The sequence below is a fragment of the Mobula birostris genome, chromosome 3 (genome assembly GCF_030028105.1).
Source record: "Mobula birostris isolate sMobBir1 chromosome 3, sMobBir1.hap1, whole genome shotgun sequence".
Taxonomy (NCBI): domain Eukaryota; kingdom Metazoa; phylum Chordata; class Chondrichthyes; order Myliobatiformes; family Myliobatidae; genus Mobula; species Mobula birostris.
This window is the reverse complement of record NC_092372.1, coordinates 72,210,157-72,229,051: the sequence shown is the minus strand read 5'-3', so window position 1 is coordinate 72,229,051 and position 18,895 is coordinate 72,210,157. Positions and strand designations below refer to the sequence as shown.

Sequence of the window (18,895 nt, the reverse complement as noted above, 5' to 3'; positions counted from 1 at the left end):
AACATTGGTGTCGTGGAGAGGGGAGACTTGCAGCATGGGTAACTGCTGGTCTTCCATACAACCTTGCCCAGGCCTGCACCCTGGAGAGTGAAGACTTTCCAGGTGCAGATCCATGGTCTCGTAAGACTAACGGATGCCTTTTATTACAAAAAAGCAGGCATTGAGAATACATTCTCATGTATGAACATTAACCTGGTGTGCAAATCAGAGTGTGCCTCAGGTTTAGTTCTCCCAGAGATAAACAAAAAGCATAAAAGCCCATTGAAATACCTTCCTCTATTGGTCCAACACTCCCTGTGGCTTCATTTAATGAACCTCCAAATGATTTTGTCCCATGACAAATGGTTTTAAGGCTTTGTAACTCTCTCAGCAATACTGATCATTAATCAAATTGGTATAATTGATCTTGTTTAAGTTACCTGACACTAATTTAACTCCCTGTCCAATCTCTGAATTCATGCAGGTACTGAATGCATTCTATCTCCACCATTTTGTTCAGAATCAGGAATCAGAATCAGTATCCGGTTTATTATCACTGCATGTGATGTGAAATTTGTTAATTTAGCAGCAGCAGTTCAATGCAGTACATAATCTAGCAGAGAAAAAAATAATAAATAAACAAGTAAATCAATTACGTATATTGAATAGATTTAAAAAATGTGCAAAAACAGAAATACTGTATATTAAAAAAAGTGAGATAGTGTCCAAAGCTTCAATATCCATTTAGAAATTGGATGGCAGAAGGGAAGAAGCCATTCCTGAATCGCTGATTAGATTAGATCAGATTCAACTTTATTTTGATTGTGCCGAGTACAGATACAAAGCCAATGAAATGCAATTAGCATCTGACCAGAAGTGCAAAAGAATAGTATTATTTACAAAATAACTGCGAATAAAAAGTAAGTGCTATAACATACAAATATAAAAGTACTGAGACAGTCCAATATGGATGCAATACTGCTTAGCGCTGTGTTGTGAGGTTCAGCAGGGTCACAGCCTCAGGGTAGAAGCTCTTCCTGAGCCTGCTGGTGCAAGTGCGGAGGCTCCTGTAGCACCTACCGGATGGGAGGAGAGTAAAAAGTCCATGGTTAGGGTGAGATGCATCCTTGATAATGCTTTTCGCCCTGCCCAGGCAGCGTTTATAGTAGATGTTCTCGATGGTGGGCAATTGGGTGCCGATAATCCGCTGGGCAGTTTCATCACCCGCTGGAGTGCTTTGTGGTTCGATATGGGACAACTGCCATACAACACTGAGGCTACGTCCACACTAGACTGGATAATTTTGAAAACGACGGTTTCATGTAAAAACGATAGGCGTCCATACCAGGCATTTTTGAAAATACCTCCGTCCACATTAAAACGGGTATTTGGGCGAATCTCTTCCTACTGGGCATGCGCAGGACACATCTACAGAAAACAAGCGAAGAGGAAACAGTATACTTGGTGCGCGTTTGTCCAGTTACAGACTAGAAAAACTTAAAAGGAAATTGCCAAACGACGGACAGCTGTTGGCTCTCGCGCAGGAGGACTTAAAACTAAAAATACAAATACTGGAGCGTATGGAGGCAACAGACAGGGAGTTCACGGACAGTATGACCCGGCTGACGATGAACATTGAAAAACTGACTAACTCTGTTGGAAAGCGATTTGCAATGATGAGGAACATAATGGCTCCCCTCAGTACTTTTCACCGCCACAATACCCAGCCTCACAGCCACTACAATAGCTACACATATGGACACACAGACCCCCAGGTGGCCCCATCAACATCTTCCCCACTCCCACAGAAGGGTCACCCTGGAAACATTTCCTTCAGCCATAGTCTCTTCACTGATGAAAGGGACAACAGCTACAACTAAATGTAATAAGGCTTGTTACTGGGCAATAGTGAAATTTGCTGTTACCTCATTTGTTTGTCTTTACTTTTGCCATGTATTTCTATATTATTTTGCTGTATTTAACATGTGCAATAAAATGAGTTACTGGGCAAAAGTGACTTTATTTTTACCTGAGTAAAAGTGAAACTTACAATTTTCCTTTTTTGATCTTGACATTTTCACGTCTATGTCAAACATAAGCTATTACTTAAAAATGACATTTTGGAAGTAGTGACAATTGAATCTATTGAATGTTTGCACAAGCAATACATTAATAAAGCACCTTGTTAAATGTATAAAACATGTCTGCATCAGTGTTATCTTGTGTTTCCATACAATGTTACATTAGGCTGTTACACATCTATTGTCAGATATTGTTGTGGTTTTGGAGGCTGCATTCAAGAAAACAATGAAATGCTGCTGTTCCGGCACGTCACGACAGCGTTTTTAAAAAAGCTCTGGTTACTCCATACACACTACACCGCCTAACTGGCGTTTTCAGATTTAAACACTCTGGAGAGTGTTTTAGAAAAGCTCCGTTTTTGGGGGAGGAAAACACCGTTTCAGGTGGACGGAGGGTGAAAACGAAGAGAAAAATCTTCGGTTACGGATTTATCTGGACTAGTGTGGACGTAGCCTGAGATACAGTTGGTGAGAATGGTCTCAAAGGTACAACAGTAAAAGTCCGTTTGTATCCTGGGACAGAGGTGAGCTCTTTTGATGCTCTGCAGGAAACAAAGGCGCTATTGCGCCTTTTTGATCAGGATGGAGGAGTTCAGGGACCAGGTGAGATCATCCGAAATGTGGACACCAAGGAATTGAGTGTGTGCCTTCAGGCTTCTGTACCTCCTGCCTGATGGTAACAGTGAGAAAAGGGCATGCCCTGGGTGCTGGATGTCCTTAATGATGGGCTCTGCCTTTCTAAGCCACCTCTCCCTAAAGATGTCCTGGGTACTTTGTAGGCTGGAACCCAAGATGGAGCCAACTAGATTTACAACCTTCTGCAGCTTCTTTTGGTCCTATGCAGTAGACCCCCATACCAGACAGTGATGCAGCCTGTCAGAATGCTCTCCATGGTACATCTATAGAAGTTTTTGAGTGTATCTGTTGACATACCAAATCTCTTCAAACTTCTAATGAAGTATAGTCACTGTCTTACTTTCTTTATAACTACCATCAGTATCTTGGGACCAGGTTAGATCCTCAGAGATCTTGACACCCAGGAACTTGAAGCTGCTCACTCTCTCCACTTCTGCTCCCTCTATGATGATTGGTATGTATTCCTTTGTCTTACTCTTCCTGAAGTCCACAATCAGCCATTTCGTATTACTGATGTTGAGTGCCAGGTTGTTGCTGTGGCACCACCCCACTAGTTGGCATATCTCACTCCTTATGCCCTCTCATGACCACCTGTGATTCTACCAACAATATTTGTATCGTCAGCGAATTTATTGATGGTATTTGAGCTATGCCTAGCCACATAGTCATGTGTATATAGAGAGTAGAGCAGTGGGCTAAGCACACAGCCCTGAGGTGCACCAGTGTTGATTTTCAGTGAGGAGGAGATGTTATCACCAATCCACACAGATTGCGGTCTTCCGGTTAGGAAGTCAAGAATCCAGTTGCAGAGGGTGGTACAGGTGCCCAGGTTCTGCAACTTCCCAATCAGGATTGTGGGAATGATAGTATTAAGTGCTGAGCTATAGTTGATCAATAACATCCTGTGTAGGTGTTTGTGTTGTCCGGGTGGTCTAAAGCTGTCTGGAGAGCCATTGAGATTGCATCTGCCATTGATCTACTGTGGTGATAGACAAATGGCAATGGGTCCAGGTCCCTGCTGAGGCAGGAGTTCAGTCTAGTCATGACCAACCCCGCAAAGCAATAGTCATTAAGGCAGCCCACATTATTCTCCTTAGGCACTGGTATAATTGTTGCCTTTTTGAAGCAAATGAGAACTTCTGCCTGTAGCAGTGAGAGCTTGAAAATGTCCTTGAATACTCTCGCTAGTTGGTTGGCACAGGTTTTCACAGCCTTACCGGGTATTCCATCAGGATCCTCCGCCTTGCGAGGATTCACTCTCTTTAAAGACAGTTTAACATTGGCCTCTGAAACGGAGATCACAGGGTCATCAGGTACAGCAGGGATCTTCAAAGCTGTAGTTGTGTTCTCCCTTTCAAAGTGGATATAGAAGGTGTTGAGTTCATCTGGTAGTGAAGCATCTCTGACATGCATGCTATTGGGTTTCGCTTTGTTAGAAGTAATGTCTCAATTAGATAGATTAATATATGGAAAGCATTTGATATTTCTGGGTCCATATCGGATGGAATGCAGAAGGATGGGGACAGGGTAGGGTTGAAGAAGTCTTATCGAAACCTACCAGATACTGAAAGCCTTGGGCTGTGTGGACATGAAAATAATGTTTCCATTAGTATGAGTCTCCATGATCGGAGATCACAATGTCAGAATAAAGGGTGTCCATGTAAAACTCAAATGAGGAGAAATCACTTCAGCTAGAGGGTAGTGAATCTGTAGAATAGCCTCGCAAGGAGGACTGTGGAAGCCAATTCATTGTGTACATTTAAGGCGGGTTCTTATTTGTTATGGAGAAAAGATGGGTAATGGGTTTGACAAAAATTAGCTATGATTGAATAGCGTAGGAGACGTGATGGGCCGAATGGTGAATTCTGCTTCTGTATATTGTAGTCATTTGGTATTGCAAGTAGAACTACAACAAAAACTTTCTGTAAATTTGAGTGGATTATAAAGTGACTATATAATCCACTTATTAAATTTTCAGAGGATTAAAAGGGTCAAACAATATCACAACACCATCATCATAAACGGAGCTGGTTGGGTCATGCAGACTTCCAACACTAGTGCTGAGAGGTGCAGTCAAGGTAAACTTTAAATTATCTTGGAGGTCTGGGGAAAGAGGTGATCTCCAAACTTCACAGAAATAACTGAGATATTGCATTTACACTCAGTAGCAACTTTATTAGGTGCCTTCTGTACTTAATAAAGTGGCCACAGAGTGTACATTCATGGTCTTTTGCGACTGTAGTTCATCCACTTCAAGGTTCAGCATGTTGTGCATTCAGCGATGCCCTTCTGCACACCACTGTTGTAATGCATGGTTATTTGAGTTACTGTCACCTTCCTGCCAGCTTGAACAAGTCTGGCCTTTCTCCTCTGATCTTTCTCATTAACAAGGTGTTTTTGTCCACAGAACTGCTGATCACTGGATTCTTTTTTTTGGGTTGTTTTCTGCACCATTCTCCTGGACTGTATCTGAAAATCCAGGAGATCAGCCGTTTCTGTGATGCTCAAACCACCCTGTCTGGCACCGACAACCATTCCACAGTCAAAGTCACTTAGATCACATTTCTTCGCCATTCTGATGTTTGGTCTGAACAACAACTGAACCTTTTGATCACGTCTGCATCCTTTTATGCACGGAGTTGCTGCCACATGATTGGCTGATTAGATACTTCCATTAACGTACAGGTGTACAGGAGTACTTAATAACGCAGCCTTTTCAGTGGCTGGGACAACCTGAACTAATCAGAAGCAACAACAAAATTCAGCCATATACAAATCCTCCCCAAATTACCAATGCCCAATTTATGTACAGTCTGTGTATGCAAATAAGCATTTGGGGGACTGGTGGGATGGTTTTTCTGGCTGCTGGGAGGCTGCAGGTTTCTTCTCCCTTGTGAGAATTCAGTTTGCAGCCACATGTTCAACATGCAGATACCACCGTTTTAAAGCAATAAAATTCACATATAAAATTAAATGAGATGATGTTGCCTTTGGAATTTCCATAGTCTGTGATCAAAGATTCAAAGATTCAAAAACCTTTATTGTCATCCTAACCGTACATCAGCTCTGCAGGCAGAATGAGACAACGTTTCTTCTTCAGTAATTTTGTGATTCGCTGGCTGTGTTGCAGTAAGTAATTGGAAGAACATCTCTGGAAATTCAAAGCACATGTACAAATTCTGGAGGAACTCAGCAGGTCAGGCAACATCTATGGAAATGAATAAACAGTTAACATTTTGGGCCAAGACCCTTCCTCAGGACTGAGAAAGAAGTGGGAGAGACACCAAAATAATGTGAGGGGAAGGGAAAAAGGATAGCTAAATAGGTAAAGCCAGGTGGGTAGGAAAGGTAAAGGGCTGTAGAGGAAGGAATCTGATGGGAGAGGAGAGTGGACCATAGTAAAAAGGGGAGGAGGAGGGGGCTGAGGGAGAGGTGATTGGTAGGTGAGAAGAGGTAAGAGGCCAGAGAGGAATGGAAGAAGGGGTGGGGGGTATTTTGTTTTACCGGAAGGAAAAGTCGATATTCATACCATCAGATTGGAGGCTACCCAGACGGAATATAAAGTGTTGCTCTTCCACCTTGATGGTAGACTCATTGTGAGACAAGAAGAGACCATGGACCAACATGTTGCACTGGGAATGGGAATTGCCTGTTGCCGGGGTCGGGGTCGAAGCGCTTGGCAGAGATGGTGCTCGGTGCTCGGTGTCAGAGAGCTGGTCGGAGGCTCGGAGATTTCGGATAGGCTTGGAGTCGGACTGTGGTCGGATGATTCCAGGATGCTGCATCGGCAAGTTTGTGGTGCTGGAAGTTCACCGTCTGTGTGAGATGATGGGACTTTCGAGAGACTTTGAGACTTTTTACCGTGCCCATGGTCTGTTCTTTATCAAATTATGATATTGCTTTGCACTGTTGTAACCATATGTTATAATTATGTGGGTTTTTGTCGGTTTTTCAGTCAGTTTGTCATGTGTTTCTGTGATATCATTCTGGAGAAACATTGTATCATTTCTTAATGCATGCATTATTAAATGACAATAAAAGAGGACTGCATGTCCTCATAATCATAATCATAATCATAATTGAATTGTTAGGCCACCGGGAAGTTCCACTTTTGGTGGATAGAGTGGAGGAGCTTGGTAAAGCGGTCCCCTAACTTATGACAGTTCTCACCAATGTAGAGGATGCTGCATCGGGAGCACCAGACACAATAGATCATCCTTGCAGGCTTGCAGGTGAAGTACTGTCTCGCCTCGAAGGACTGTTAGGGTCTTGAATGGAAATGAGGGAAGAGGTTTCTGCCAATAATTATTTCTCTGGAAGCTATTAGCAGATAAATTGATTGGGTTTCTAACCATGGAAATCTAGCCTAAATCATACCCATCCATATTTGGCAGTTGATTTTACCTACTGTCAAAATTGATCTAAACCTATCCTCATGAACTTCAGAAATAATGTGGGTTGAAAATGGACTGGATTATTTATCTTTGTATTCCTGTTTGTTCTCACAGATTCAGCCAATTGATTCAACATTGTTGAATGTGATGAAATCAAGAGACGATAGCTTTCACTCCATAATTTCCACTAGCCCTCTTGTTCATATCAAACACCCATCTACTCAGCAGTTTCAGAAATCAATTACCATCACTCTGCCCTGTCCACCAAACTCGGGTAAAAAGAGATTAGGAGATAAAATCCTCGGGCAGCAACAGCAGCAGCACGGAAGAACAACAATCTTTGCTCTCGGTAAATAAAGGGTTTTATTGTTATGCACAGACATAAGCAGCTGGAAAATGAAGACACGTGAAAAATAAGAACTTTTATTAAATTAGTTGAAATTTACAAAATAATATTAACAAATATAAAATGAAGAGTAAATTAGAAATAAAAAATGCTGGAAGTACTCAGCAGTATCTGAGGAGAGAGAAAAATTAAGATAATATTTCAGGTCAACAGAACATTTATTTGCATTTTGTGTAACAGAATACATTTGATATGCCCTGCAGCTTTCTTTATATACTCACACTGTCCCTTCACAATTCTTAGGTCATTGAGTGCACCAGTAAAAAAACCTGGAGATGTGACCGATGAATCTTTAAAACTGTTTGGATTTAAATCAAAGGATGGAGAATGGGTGATGATGGACAATGTAACCGTGAAAGAAATGCAAAATGGGCTGGTTGCAATTGAATTAAATGAACATGTGGAGAGGTAGGATTTGTTTTTGGTTGAGTGTGATCCCAGAAATGAACAATATTTTAAAACAATGTTACATTAAAAGTGCAATTTTGGCAATGTGCAGCTGAATAATTGAAATTTACAATTTTGGATGTGACCCAAGTTCAAAATAATCAGCAAAAGCACCAGTAATAATATTCATTTCGTTTCTTTTACTTTTGAATGTGTTAGCCTATTGCCAACTCTGTTATTTTTTAAATTGGGCTGTATTGAATTGATTGACAGCTGTTTATTGCACAAGGCTATTAACCACTCTGTTCTTAGTACCTCAAAGATTTACACCACATGCTTGGCCAGTCATAAAGGGCTGTGTGAAGGTGATGGTCTAATGCTGGTGCATCTGACCTCTTGAGTCCAATGGTAAAGAGATGACTTGTTAAAGGGAGTGAGTAGAGGCTCTGTTTAGCCTTTCATCAGGGCTAGTTTGGGGTATGACTGGGTCACCTGACTCTATAGATAAAGGAAATGCTGTTAATAATTTTAAAAAAATGTTTATTATGTTTATTATGTCAAATGATGAAGTGTTTTAGTTCATTTCACTTTTAATTTTCTATTACTTGAATTTATTCGTTTAATTTTTGAATGTCTCTATCAGAGATACTTAGAAGGAAACTTTGAGAAAGTAATCTATTTTAAAAGCCTTTAAAATGCCTTTATCTGAGGCCTTATAATTTTCCTGGATGCAGCTCCACCCCATTAGAAGCCTTTTGGATACAGAAAAAATAGAGAGTAACCTGACTTACCCATCTCTTTGGCAGAAAATAAGTCTAGATAGGGAATCTAGGTGGAGAGTTGGGGCAAGCACGATTCACCTTTGTTTAAACAGTACACACTACATTTCAGATTTTACTCGTCATGAAATAAAAAAAGGGTAGGCTGCATTGAACAAACTATTTTTGCTGCAATGCTCCAACATCTACAATTCTCTTCTTCCCTGAGCAGGTTTATTGTCCTCCGCTTTTCATCTTCAATGGATAGCAGCTGTTCAATTTCTTTTGTTCAAAAACTTGAAGAAATGATCCAGCTCACTATGGTTAACGTTATTATCTACCACAAAAGAGAAAACTCCCACCATATTGTTGTGCTGATGGTTCCTTCCAAAGACTTGCAGTGGGAATTAATTAAGCTATGTGAGGAGGGATTCCTAGGCCCACCAGAGCCATCTGAAGAGTTTCCAATGAGAGAGAGTGAGCAGCTTATTCTCAAGCTTTGCGGCAACATTAAGTCATTGGGTGAGTGAGTAATCATACTACCTTTGAGTGCCAATTTTTCCAAATACATAACGTTAATCTGAACTTTGTATTTATTCCAATTTATATCCCAAATTTTTGAATGCACCATCTCATCTTCAGAGTATATTCACAAGATCATGGCCTTTTAGAGAACCTCCCATTCTCTATATATACACGCAAATGAAAAACATACTTTGTAAGTTAACTTGATGGTAATGATCACTTTTATCTTAAGATAAAATAAGATCACAAAAGCCAGAAGTGAGTAACTTTTGAGTACAGATCCTTTGTTAGTTTTTTTGTTTTGAATTAACACGACTATTTAATCAAGTATCCAGTGGTCTTCCAATTTTCTGAGTGTTTACAATGGTAATAATTATTCCTTTGCCCTCTTTGACAGACAGAAGTGAATTCAGTTCTAAGTATTTGCTCAATGATTTGTAATAGAAATGTATGCAATAATACGTTAGAACTGGTCACCAGCTCACTTTAACATGGAACCTGTAATGATTTGCCAAGATTGGCAGCAACTTGGCAAAACATTATCTCTGACTTTCTCCATTCATTGACACCTTCCTCTAGGACAGTGGCTGAGGACTGAGGATATTTGATGATTCCACTCTGAATTTGTGGGTTTAGAAACCTATTTAAGAACTGTAGACTCTTTCCCAGATCTCTCAGGAGGTGCCAGATGTGGCAGGCAAATGGATCATTTACACAGTGAGGAGGTGGGTTCCTTTCACTGCTTACATAGGCATCCAGGAGATTTACATTTCCCCTCTCTTTGCTCATGCACATTTGTGTGTCTTCCATCTAGTATAAGGTCTGTGCTTTAATTGATACCGTCTGTAAGCACTTTGAATGCCATGGTTATAATGTACTGGAAGTAGTCAGTTTGCTCTCAGAATCGGACAGCCAGGAAAGACAGGCACTGGGGGTGTCGGGATTGGCAGTCTGGGCACCAGCTCAAAAGAGCACCCACCCCTTGAAGCTTCTAGTTTACATGGAGAAACACACCCTCGGGGTCCTCCGAGAGGGAGGGAGAATGATGGACCCAATCGGACGGATGCAGTTAATTACAAGGAACGACTATGACCAGGAGCTAGGATATATATATATATCCTTATCACATGCCCCAGACACTGCAGCTGACGCTGGGTGATCATGGCCTCAATTCTTCCGCAGTTGGCCTTTACAAGTATTTCAGTGTGAGGCACCCGCTCACGCCAGGCAATTCCCAGGATGCGCTGGAGGCAGCTTATGTGGAAGCGCTCCAAGGACTTGATGTGACGGCTGTAGGTTACCCAAGCTTCACAGCTATAAAGGAGGGTGGTGACACAGACCGCTTGGTATACGGTGACCTTTGTGGAGGGACAAAGGCTCCTGTCCTAAAAGACTCTACGCCGAAGTCTCCCAAAGGCAGCTGAAGCCTGTTTAATACGGCTGTGGATGTCGTTGTCAATGCCGCTATCATCAGAGAGAATGCTCCCCAGATATTTGAAAGATGGTACTACTGACAGCTTTTCATCACCAACAGTGAAGGCAGGTAGAGTGGGTGGGACACTGGTACTCCATTGGCAAACCACTTCTGTCTTGGTGGTATTGACAGTCAGCCCCATCCTGCCGTACGCTCTCATCGCCACAGCAAGGACAGTCTGAAGATCCTCCGGAGTATGGGCCACAAGAGCACAGTTCTCTGCATACTGCAGCTCCAGGACTCGCTCACTACAGAGTTTGGTGGTTGTGTGGAGCCTCCTGATGTCAAAGAGGTTGCCATCTAATCTGACGTCCACTGCCACACCGCTGCTGTCTTCAATCTCGTTGTGGAGAAGCTTGGTAACACACAAGAGGAAGATGTTAAAGAGCACTGGTGCTAGCACGCACCCCTGCCTCACCCCTGTGCGTACAAGGAAGGGCTTGGACTCTTGTCCTCCTATGGTCACCCGAGCAGTCATCCCATCGTGGAACTGGTGGAGAATGTTAACAAATTTATTGGGACAGCCAAACCTAAGGAGGACATCCCATAAGAGCTCTCTTTGCATAGTGTTGAATGCTTTGCAGAGGTCAACAAAGGCCATAAACAAGTCCTGATGTTGCTCCCAGCACTTTTCCTGAAGCTGCCGGGCTGTGAAGATCATGTTAATCGTGCTCCTGTTCTTCCTAAATCCACACTGCGATTCAGGCAGCATTGACTCGGTGATGTTGCTAATGAGTCTCTGAAGCATCACCTTAGCCAGGACCTTTCCAGCAACAGAATGGAGTGATATGCCCCTACTATTGCCACAGATGGCCTTGTCACCTTGTTCTTATAAATGACGATGATGTTCGCATTTCTCCATTGCTGTGGGATGTTCTCATCAGACTAGGCCTTGGTGATGTACTGGTAGAGGGTGCACATACACATGTACCCTCCGTTCTTCAGTAACTCAGCAGGGATATTGTCAGTGCCAGGGGACTTGTTCTTAAGGGAATGGACAGCTGATAGAACCTCCTGGAAGGTTGATGGTAGACTGAAGTCGTGGATAGGAGGAAGTTCAGGCAGTTCATCCAGGATGGTGGGGTCTGCGTCAGAGTTCTGATTAAGCAGGGTGTTAAAATGCTCAGCCCGCCTCAGCAGAATGGTATCCTGATTCTTCAGAAGTGTTAGACCATCTACTGTTTTCAGAGGAGTAACACATCGATTTATTGGGCTGTAGATGGTTTGACAGCATTGTAAAAATTATGCATGTCATTATTATCTGCAAAGGCATGTAATTCAAGCACACCTATGCTTCTCTGTTTCTGAAGAGGTGGCCTGACCTCACCAGCCCTCAGCACCCTGAAATTAGAGGGTAAAGTCTGTGTGAGAATCTGTCCACCTGTGACATAGTAGAGAGGTCTCAGCTCCCACTATGAGGACCAATCTGGTACAAAACTTCATCTTCTGTCAGAGCTGTTCCTGATGTCAGGAGTTTTAAATGTCTAATATTTGGATGCATTTAAAATTAAGTAACTAAAACACTTTATGATCACATATCAACATTAAGGAAAGTTTAAAATCATGAAATTAAATGAAAATTAAAAAGTAGCAACTCTTCCTGTTGCCTTCTAAATTACTACAAAATCGTACTGGTAACAGGTTTTGGAGCCTGCACTGGGTTTGACGTAACACAAGATCCAGAAGAGAAAATGTTCTTGAGCATAATATAAAGCTCTGTGCAGCTCAATGACAATGGGATCAGAAAGATTTGGTCCTCTGAATAGTCCAGGACTCATGACATGTGTGTGGATGTCTGTGCTATTAGGTAGGATGCTGCTGGCTCTGTTCAGGACCATTTGCCACAAGCAGGATGACTTGGCTTATCACTTTTTATTCTTTTTGGAAATAGCACTTGATTTTTTATTATAAAACTGCTTCAGTACTTTAAATAGTCAGTTATAGGAACCACACTCCCATCTGATGCAAGTCAACAACATTTCTTTTCTGATAACCCCTTGGATCTCTTATTCTCTTAAAGTTGCAAAGCAACTGAAAGTTATCATAACTGAAATGTTAAGAAAAAGGAGGTAGTCAGAACTATTACTAAGGACTGATAAAATTTTCTGTATGGCTTTGGAAGGGTCTTGCAACCTTCTTGTAAGACTAAGAAGACAGAAACTGTGGAAATAAAAGACAAAAACCAAAGTGGAAACTGAAGTGCCAGAGAAGTAACAGAGCAACTTTGCATTGGGCACCAAACTTGAGTACTGATGTTATTAAAATGACAGTCTAGGGACATTGTCACAAATGTCATTTTTTTGGCCTATTGCATTGCCTCATATCAATTAGTTGCCACTGCACTTAGCCTACAACAAAAGGAAGGCTGTGTTGAGGTTGAAAAATGTGTACATACCATGGCACAACATTGGATCTGCCTTTCTCCTGAACTAGACTATGAAATCACTGTCGGGATTTGAAGGTATAACAATTTGCACAAATATGAACATTGATCTCATAGATGGCTGTAATTAATCAGTATATTCAGGAAGAGTTTCAACTTGGGATGTCTGCTCTCATACACAAAGGAAGGAAAGGCTTGCATTTATTCTGCGTTTTATGTTTCGTAGCCAGTTAATATTCTTCGAGTTGTAAAACTGAGAGATTAACTATGGGTAGGAAGTTGGTTTTACGGGAAGAAAGTTGCAAGGATTAATTTCAATAACAAAAGACTATTTATGTAACAATACAGCTTCATTTTTGCTCTATTTTTATTTTTGTTATTTTTTTTGTTTATAGAGAGAAAAGGTTCTTAGTCGTTCAACAACAAGTGTGAGCAAAGTACCAGGTAAAAAGAATTGATCATTGGCTTTGAAACTGTTTACACTGCCTCCAACTCTACCCGTAAGCAAGAACATTTTTTGAGGAATTTTGCTAGCATTGTAAATGAAAATGAACAACTTTACCTCAATTCATGACCACATCATCCTGAAAATAGTGCCATGAAGTAACATGAAAGTAAATAAGATGTTTCAGGACATTATTATCCCTGAAAATCCCTAGGTGACAGAGGTTTGTGTTGAGGAGCACTTCGGGTCCAGTGATCACAATGCCATTAGTTTCAATATAATTATGGAGAAGGATAGGTCTGAACCCAGGGTTGAGATTTTTGATTGGAGAAGGGCTAACTTTGAGGAGATGTGAATGGATTTATAAGGAGTGGATTGGGGCAATTTGTTTTATGGGAAGAATGTAATAGAGAAATGGAGATCATTTAAAGGTGAAATTTTGAGGGTACAGAATCTTTATGTTCCTGTGAGGTTGAAAGGAAAAGTTAAAAGTTTCAGAGAGCCATGGTTTTCAAGGGATATTGGAAACTTGGTTCGGAAAAAGAGAAATACCTACAATAAATATAGGCAGCACGGAGTAAATGAGGTGCTCGAGGAATATTAAGAATGAAAAGAGGTACCAACTGGAGGGGATGCAATATTAGATCTCCTAATAGGAAAAGAGTTAGGACAAGTGACGGAAGCGTGTGTAGGGGAGCACTTTGGTTTCATAACACCATTAGTTTCAACTTGATCATGGATAAAGATAGATCTGGTCCTAGGGTTGAGGTTCTAAACTGAAAGAAGGCCAAATTTGAAGAAATGAGAAAGGATCTAAAAAGCATGGATTGGGACAGGTTGTTCTCTGGCAAGGGTGTGATCGGTAAGTGGGAAGCCTTCAAAGGAGAAATTTTGAGAGTGTGGAGCTTGTATGTTCCTGTCAAGATTAAAGGCAAAGTTAATAGGAATAAGGAACCTTGGTTCTCAAGGGATATTGCAACTCTGATAAGGAAGAAGAGAGAGTTGTATGACATGTATAGGAAACAGGGAGTAAATAAGGTACTTGAGGAGTATAAAAAGTGCAAGAAAATACTTAAGAAGGAAATTAGGAGAGCTAAAAGAAGAATGAGGTTGCCTTGGCAGTTAAAGTGAAGGATAATCCGAAGAGCTTTTACAAGTATATTAAGAGTAAAAGGATTGTAAGTGATAAAATTGGCCCTTTTGAAGATCAGAGTGGTCGGCTTTGTGCGGAACCAAAAGAAATGGGGGAGATCTTAAATGTTTTTTTTGCGTCTGTATTTACTAAGGAAACTGGCATGGAGTCTATGGAATTAAGGGAAACAAGTAGTGAGATCATGGAAACTGTACAGGTTGGAAAGGAGGAGGTGCTTGTTATCTTGAGGCAAATTAAAGTGGATAAATCCCCAGGACCTGACAGGGTATTCCTTCGGACCTTGAAGGAGACTAGTGTTGAAATTGCAAGGGCCCTGGCAGATATATCTAAAATGTCAGTGTCTATGGGTGAGGTGCTGGAGGATTGGAGAATGGCTCATGTTGTTCCGTTGTTTAAAAAAGGATCATAAAGTAATCAGAGAAATTATAGGCCGGTAAGTTTGACGTCAGTAGTGGGTAAGTTATTGGAGGGAGTACGAAGAGACAGAATCTACAAACATTTGGATAGACAGGGACTTATTAGGGAGAGTTACATGGCTTTGTGCGTGATAGGTCCTGTTTGACCAATCTATTGGAGTTTTTCAAGGAGGTTACCAGGGAAGTGGATGAAGGGAAGGCAGTGGATGTTGTCTACATGGACTTCAGTAAGGCCTTTGACAAGGTCCCGCATGGGAGGTTAGAGTTAAGAAAATTCAGTCACGAGGTATACATGGAGAGGTGGTAAATTGAATTAGATATTGGCTCAATGGAAGAAGCCAAAGAGTGGTAGTAGAGGATTGCTTCTCAGAGTGCAGGCCTGTGACTAGTGGTGTGCCACAGGGATCAGTGTTGGGTCCATTGTTATTTGTCATCTATATCAATGATCTGGATGATAATGTGGTAAACTGGATCAGCAAATTTGCTGATGATACAAAGATTGGAGGTGTAGTGGACAGTGAGGAAGGCTTTCAAAACTTGCAGATGGATTTGGACCAGCTGGAAAAATGAGCTGAAAAATGGCAGATAGAGTTTAATACAGACAAGTATGAGGTATTGCACTTTGGAAGGACAAACCAAGGTAGAACATACAAGGTAAATGGTAAGGCACTGAGGAGTGCAGTAGAACAGAGGGATCTGGGAATACAGATACAAAATTCCCTAAAAGTGGTGTCACAGGTAGTTAGGGTCGTAAGGAGAGCTTTTGGTACATTGGCCTTTATTAATCAAAGTACTGAGTATAAGAGCTGGAATGTTATGATGAGGTTGTATAAGGCTTTGGTGAGGCTGAATCTGGAGTATTGTGTTCAGTTTTGGTCACGAAATTACAGGAAGGATATTAATAAGGTTGAAAGAGTGCAGAGAAGGTTTACAAGGATGTTGCCGGGACTTGAGAAACTGAGTTACAGAGAAAGGTTGAATAGGTTAGGACTTTATTCCCTGGAGCGTAGAAGAATGAGGGGAGATTTGATAGAGGTATATAAAATTATGATGGGTATAGGTAGAGTGAATGCAAGCAGGCTTTTTCCACTGAGGCAAGGGGAGAAAAAACACAAATGACACGGGTTAAGGGTGAAGGGGGAAAAGTTTAAAGGGAACATTAGCGGGGGGGGGGCTTCTTCACACAGAGAGTGGTGGGAGTGTGGAATGAGCTGCCAGACAAGGTGGTAAATGCGGGTTCTTTTTAACATTTAAGAATAAATTGGACAAATACATGGATGGGAGGTGTATGGAGGGATATGGTCCATGTGCAGGTCAGTGGGACTAGGCAGAAAATGGTTTGGCACAGCCAAGAAGGGCCAAAAGGCCTGTTTCTGTGCTGTAGTTTTTCTATGGTTTCTATGGTTTCTATTTAGAAGATTGAAAAGTAAACAGAATTAACATTTCAGATGTTATGACATTATGTACTAATGTCACCAGCATTTTTTATTTATATCATTCAAGAAATTAATCTGATTCATTCCATTTCTCTACACTTTGAATGGCAATCAGTATAGCTCCTTGTATTCTAGAAGGTTTATAAAATTTAGATGTATATGGAAACAAGATGATTGATCACATACGCTCGAGGTAAGCATCCATAGGCTTCCAGGTTTTCATGTAACCTTATGTTTCTGTGACCACAGAAACACTGTCTGAGAATCTACTTTATTGGGTAGCCTCAGAAATTTCTGAAGAAGATGCGATGTTGTTTGTGGCATCTCTGCGAATCCGTCACAGCGCCATCCAGCTGGTCAGGCTGACCAATCCTGATGACTTAACAGACCAGATTTACAAACTCCTCAACATGTGGAACAAGAATCTGCCAATGTCTGTAGATAAAATCCAAATCCTTTCCAAACATTTGAGGAAATGTGGAAGAGAAGACTTAGCAGAAAAGTTGCAGTCAAAATATAGTCAAGAAGACCCTGTAAAACTTCTATAAAGTAAGTTTACTGCTTGCACCCTCCAGTGTTCACATCCAGGGTGAAGACATTTTGTGGATATAGCCCTTGATTTTCTATCCATTAAGATAAAACAGAATTGCATGGGAGGTTTACTATTGGGTAAATCTATGTGCCGAGTGCATAGTCAGAAAACCGATACTACATTGAGATGAATTGTTGTTGCCTTGTCTAAGTTGTAAGAAGTAATACAAAGAGTGAAACAAAGCTTTTCCTGAATTTCAGAGATGGTAAGTTTATCAAAGAAAGTATTTGTAATTAAATTAACTTGTTTATTGGCTTAAAATTCTTTACCTTGTACCTTATTTCACAATATGTCATATGTAATATTGAGAGTGCATGGTAACTGTGTGTGGTGTGTGTTAGGACTGTGGTATTCAGCATCTTGATTAAATTACTGTAATGAACTGCAGCATAAGTACTTAACAGAATTAACAAGTAAATATTATGCGTATCTGTAAGAGAATAAGCTGTCAATTTATATTGGGATTGGCTTATTGATCAGTGATGAAGCCAATAGTAAATTACATTGATTTTCTACATATGATGAAGTTTTCCTATTCCTCAGTGCTTGAAATGAGTTGCTGCTTCACATGCTAGTTTGGGTTAGTTACATTTTATATATAGATATAATATAATTCAACAGCTCAGTGACACAGCTCATTGAGTTTCCTGTACCAGTGATCTAGATTCACTTCTGACCTCTGGTGATATCTGTGTGGAATTTGCATGATCTTCCCATAACTGTGTGGTTTCCTCTGATGACCTGGTTTTCTTCCACATCCCAGTGTCATGTGGGTTGGTAGGTTAATTTGCCACTATGTAAGTGAATAGTAGAATCTGAGAGTGTTAATTGGAAAGCAGGGAGGATAAAATGAGATTAACTTAGTGCAGGATTACTGTAAGTGCTTGATGGTAGTACGGACTCACAAAGAACTGAGAGGCCTGTTGTCTTGCTGTATGACTTTTTGAAGATATTTTCAATACCAGTTCAGAAGTTTTTTTTCAGAAGGTGCAATTTTCTTCAATTATTTTTAATATGAGTTATTATTCAAAGAGATGAGAGGAAGATTATATAAGGTTGCACAATCAAGAGATTACCAGGTGGGGACAGAGGAAACAATTCTCAAAATCTTTTTAAAAAAATCATCCCCACTTACTTGTGGGAATCCCTGGGCTATGACTACTCAGAATTTAGAAGGAGACGACATTGGCACCTGATGGGCTTAGGAAGATTTTCAGGGACCACAAAGTAAGTTTTATTTGAGTTTTAATTCTTTTGAGTTGAAACAAACTATTGCTACACACAGATTTCTTGTATCATTGGAACTAGAAGCACACCTGCTTAACAACAGGATTGCACCTTTTTTTTCGCAGACCTGATGAAGAACCTTGGCCCAAAATGTCAACTATTCATTTCCTTCCATAGATGTTGCCTGATTTCCTGAGTTCCTCCAGCATTTGTTGTGTGTTGGTCCAGATTTCCATCATCTCTAATGTCTTTTGTGCCTCCTTGGAGTCAAATCTTCTTCCTGCAGTGCCATAACTAATGGAAATACTTTCAAGTCTGACCATATTTTATGATTTCCATTTTACTTTACATTTATTGTTTCATATTTTGTCAACAGATGTTTTTTTCTTGATGAGTTTAAATCTTATTCTCCTGTTACTCACTTTTAACCTCCAGGTTGAGTCGGTAGTGAAGAAGGCGAATGCAATGTTGGCAATCATTTCTAGAGGAATAGAGTATAGCAGCAGGGATGTGATGTTGAGGCTCTATAAGGTGCTGGTGAGACCTCACTTGGAGTACTGTGGGCAGTTTTGGTCTCCTTATTTTAGAAAGGATGTGCTGACA

The 18,895-nt window shown here is 40.8% G+C and overlaps 1 protein-coding gene across 1 annotated transcript in view; it reads left to right on the top strand.

Annotated features, from left to right (window-relative positions):
* Positions 1 to 17,021, top strand: part of dthd1 (death domain containing 1) — a 31,075-nt gene extending 14,054 nt beyond the window's left edge. The window contains 4 exon segments of the mRNA XM_072254394.1: positions 7,205 to 7,439; positions 7,700 to 7,904; positions 8,874 to 9,163; positions 16,723 to 17,021. Coding sequence (XP_072110495.1) covers positions 7,205 to 7,439; positions 7,700 to 7,904; positions 8,874 to 9,163; positions 16,723 to 17,021 — 1,029 coding nt within the window.
* Positions 17,022 to 18,895: the final 1,874 nt, after the last annotated feature.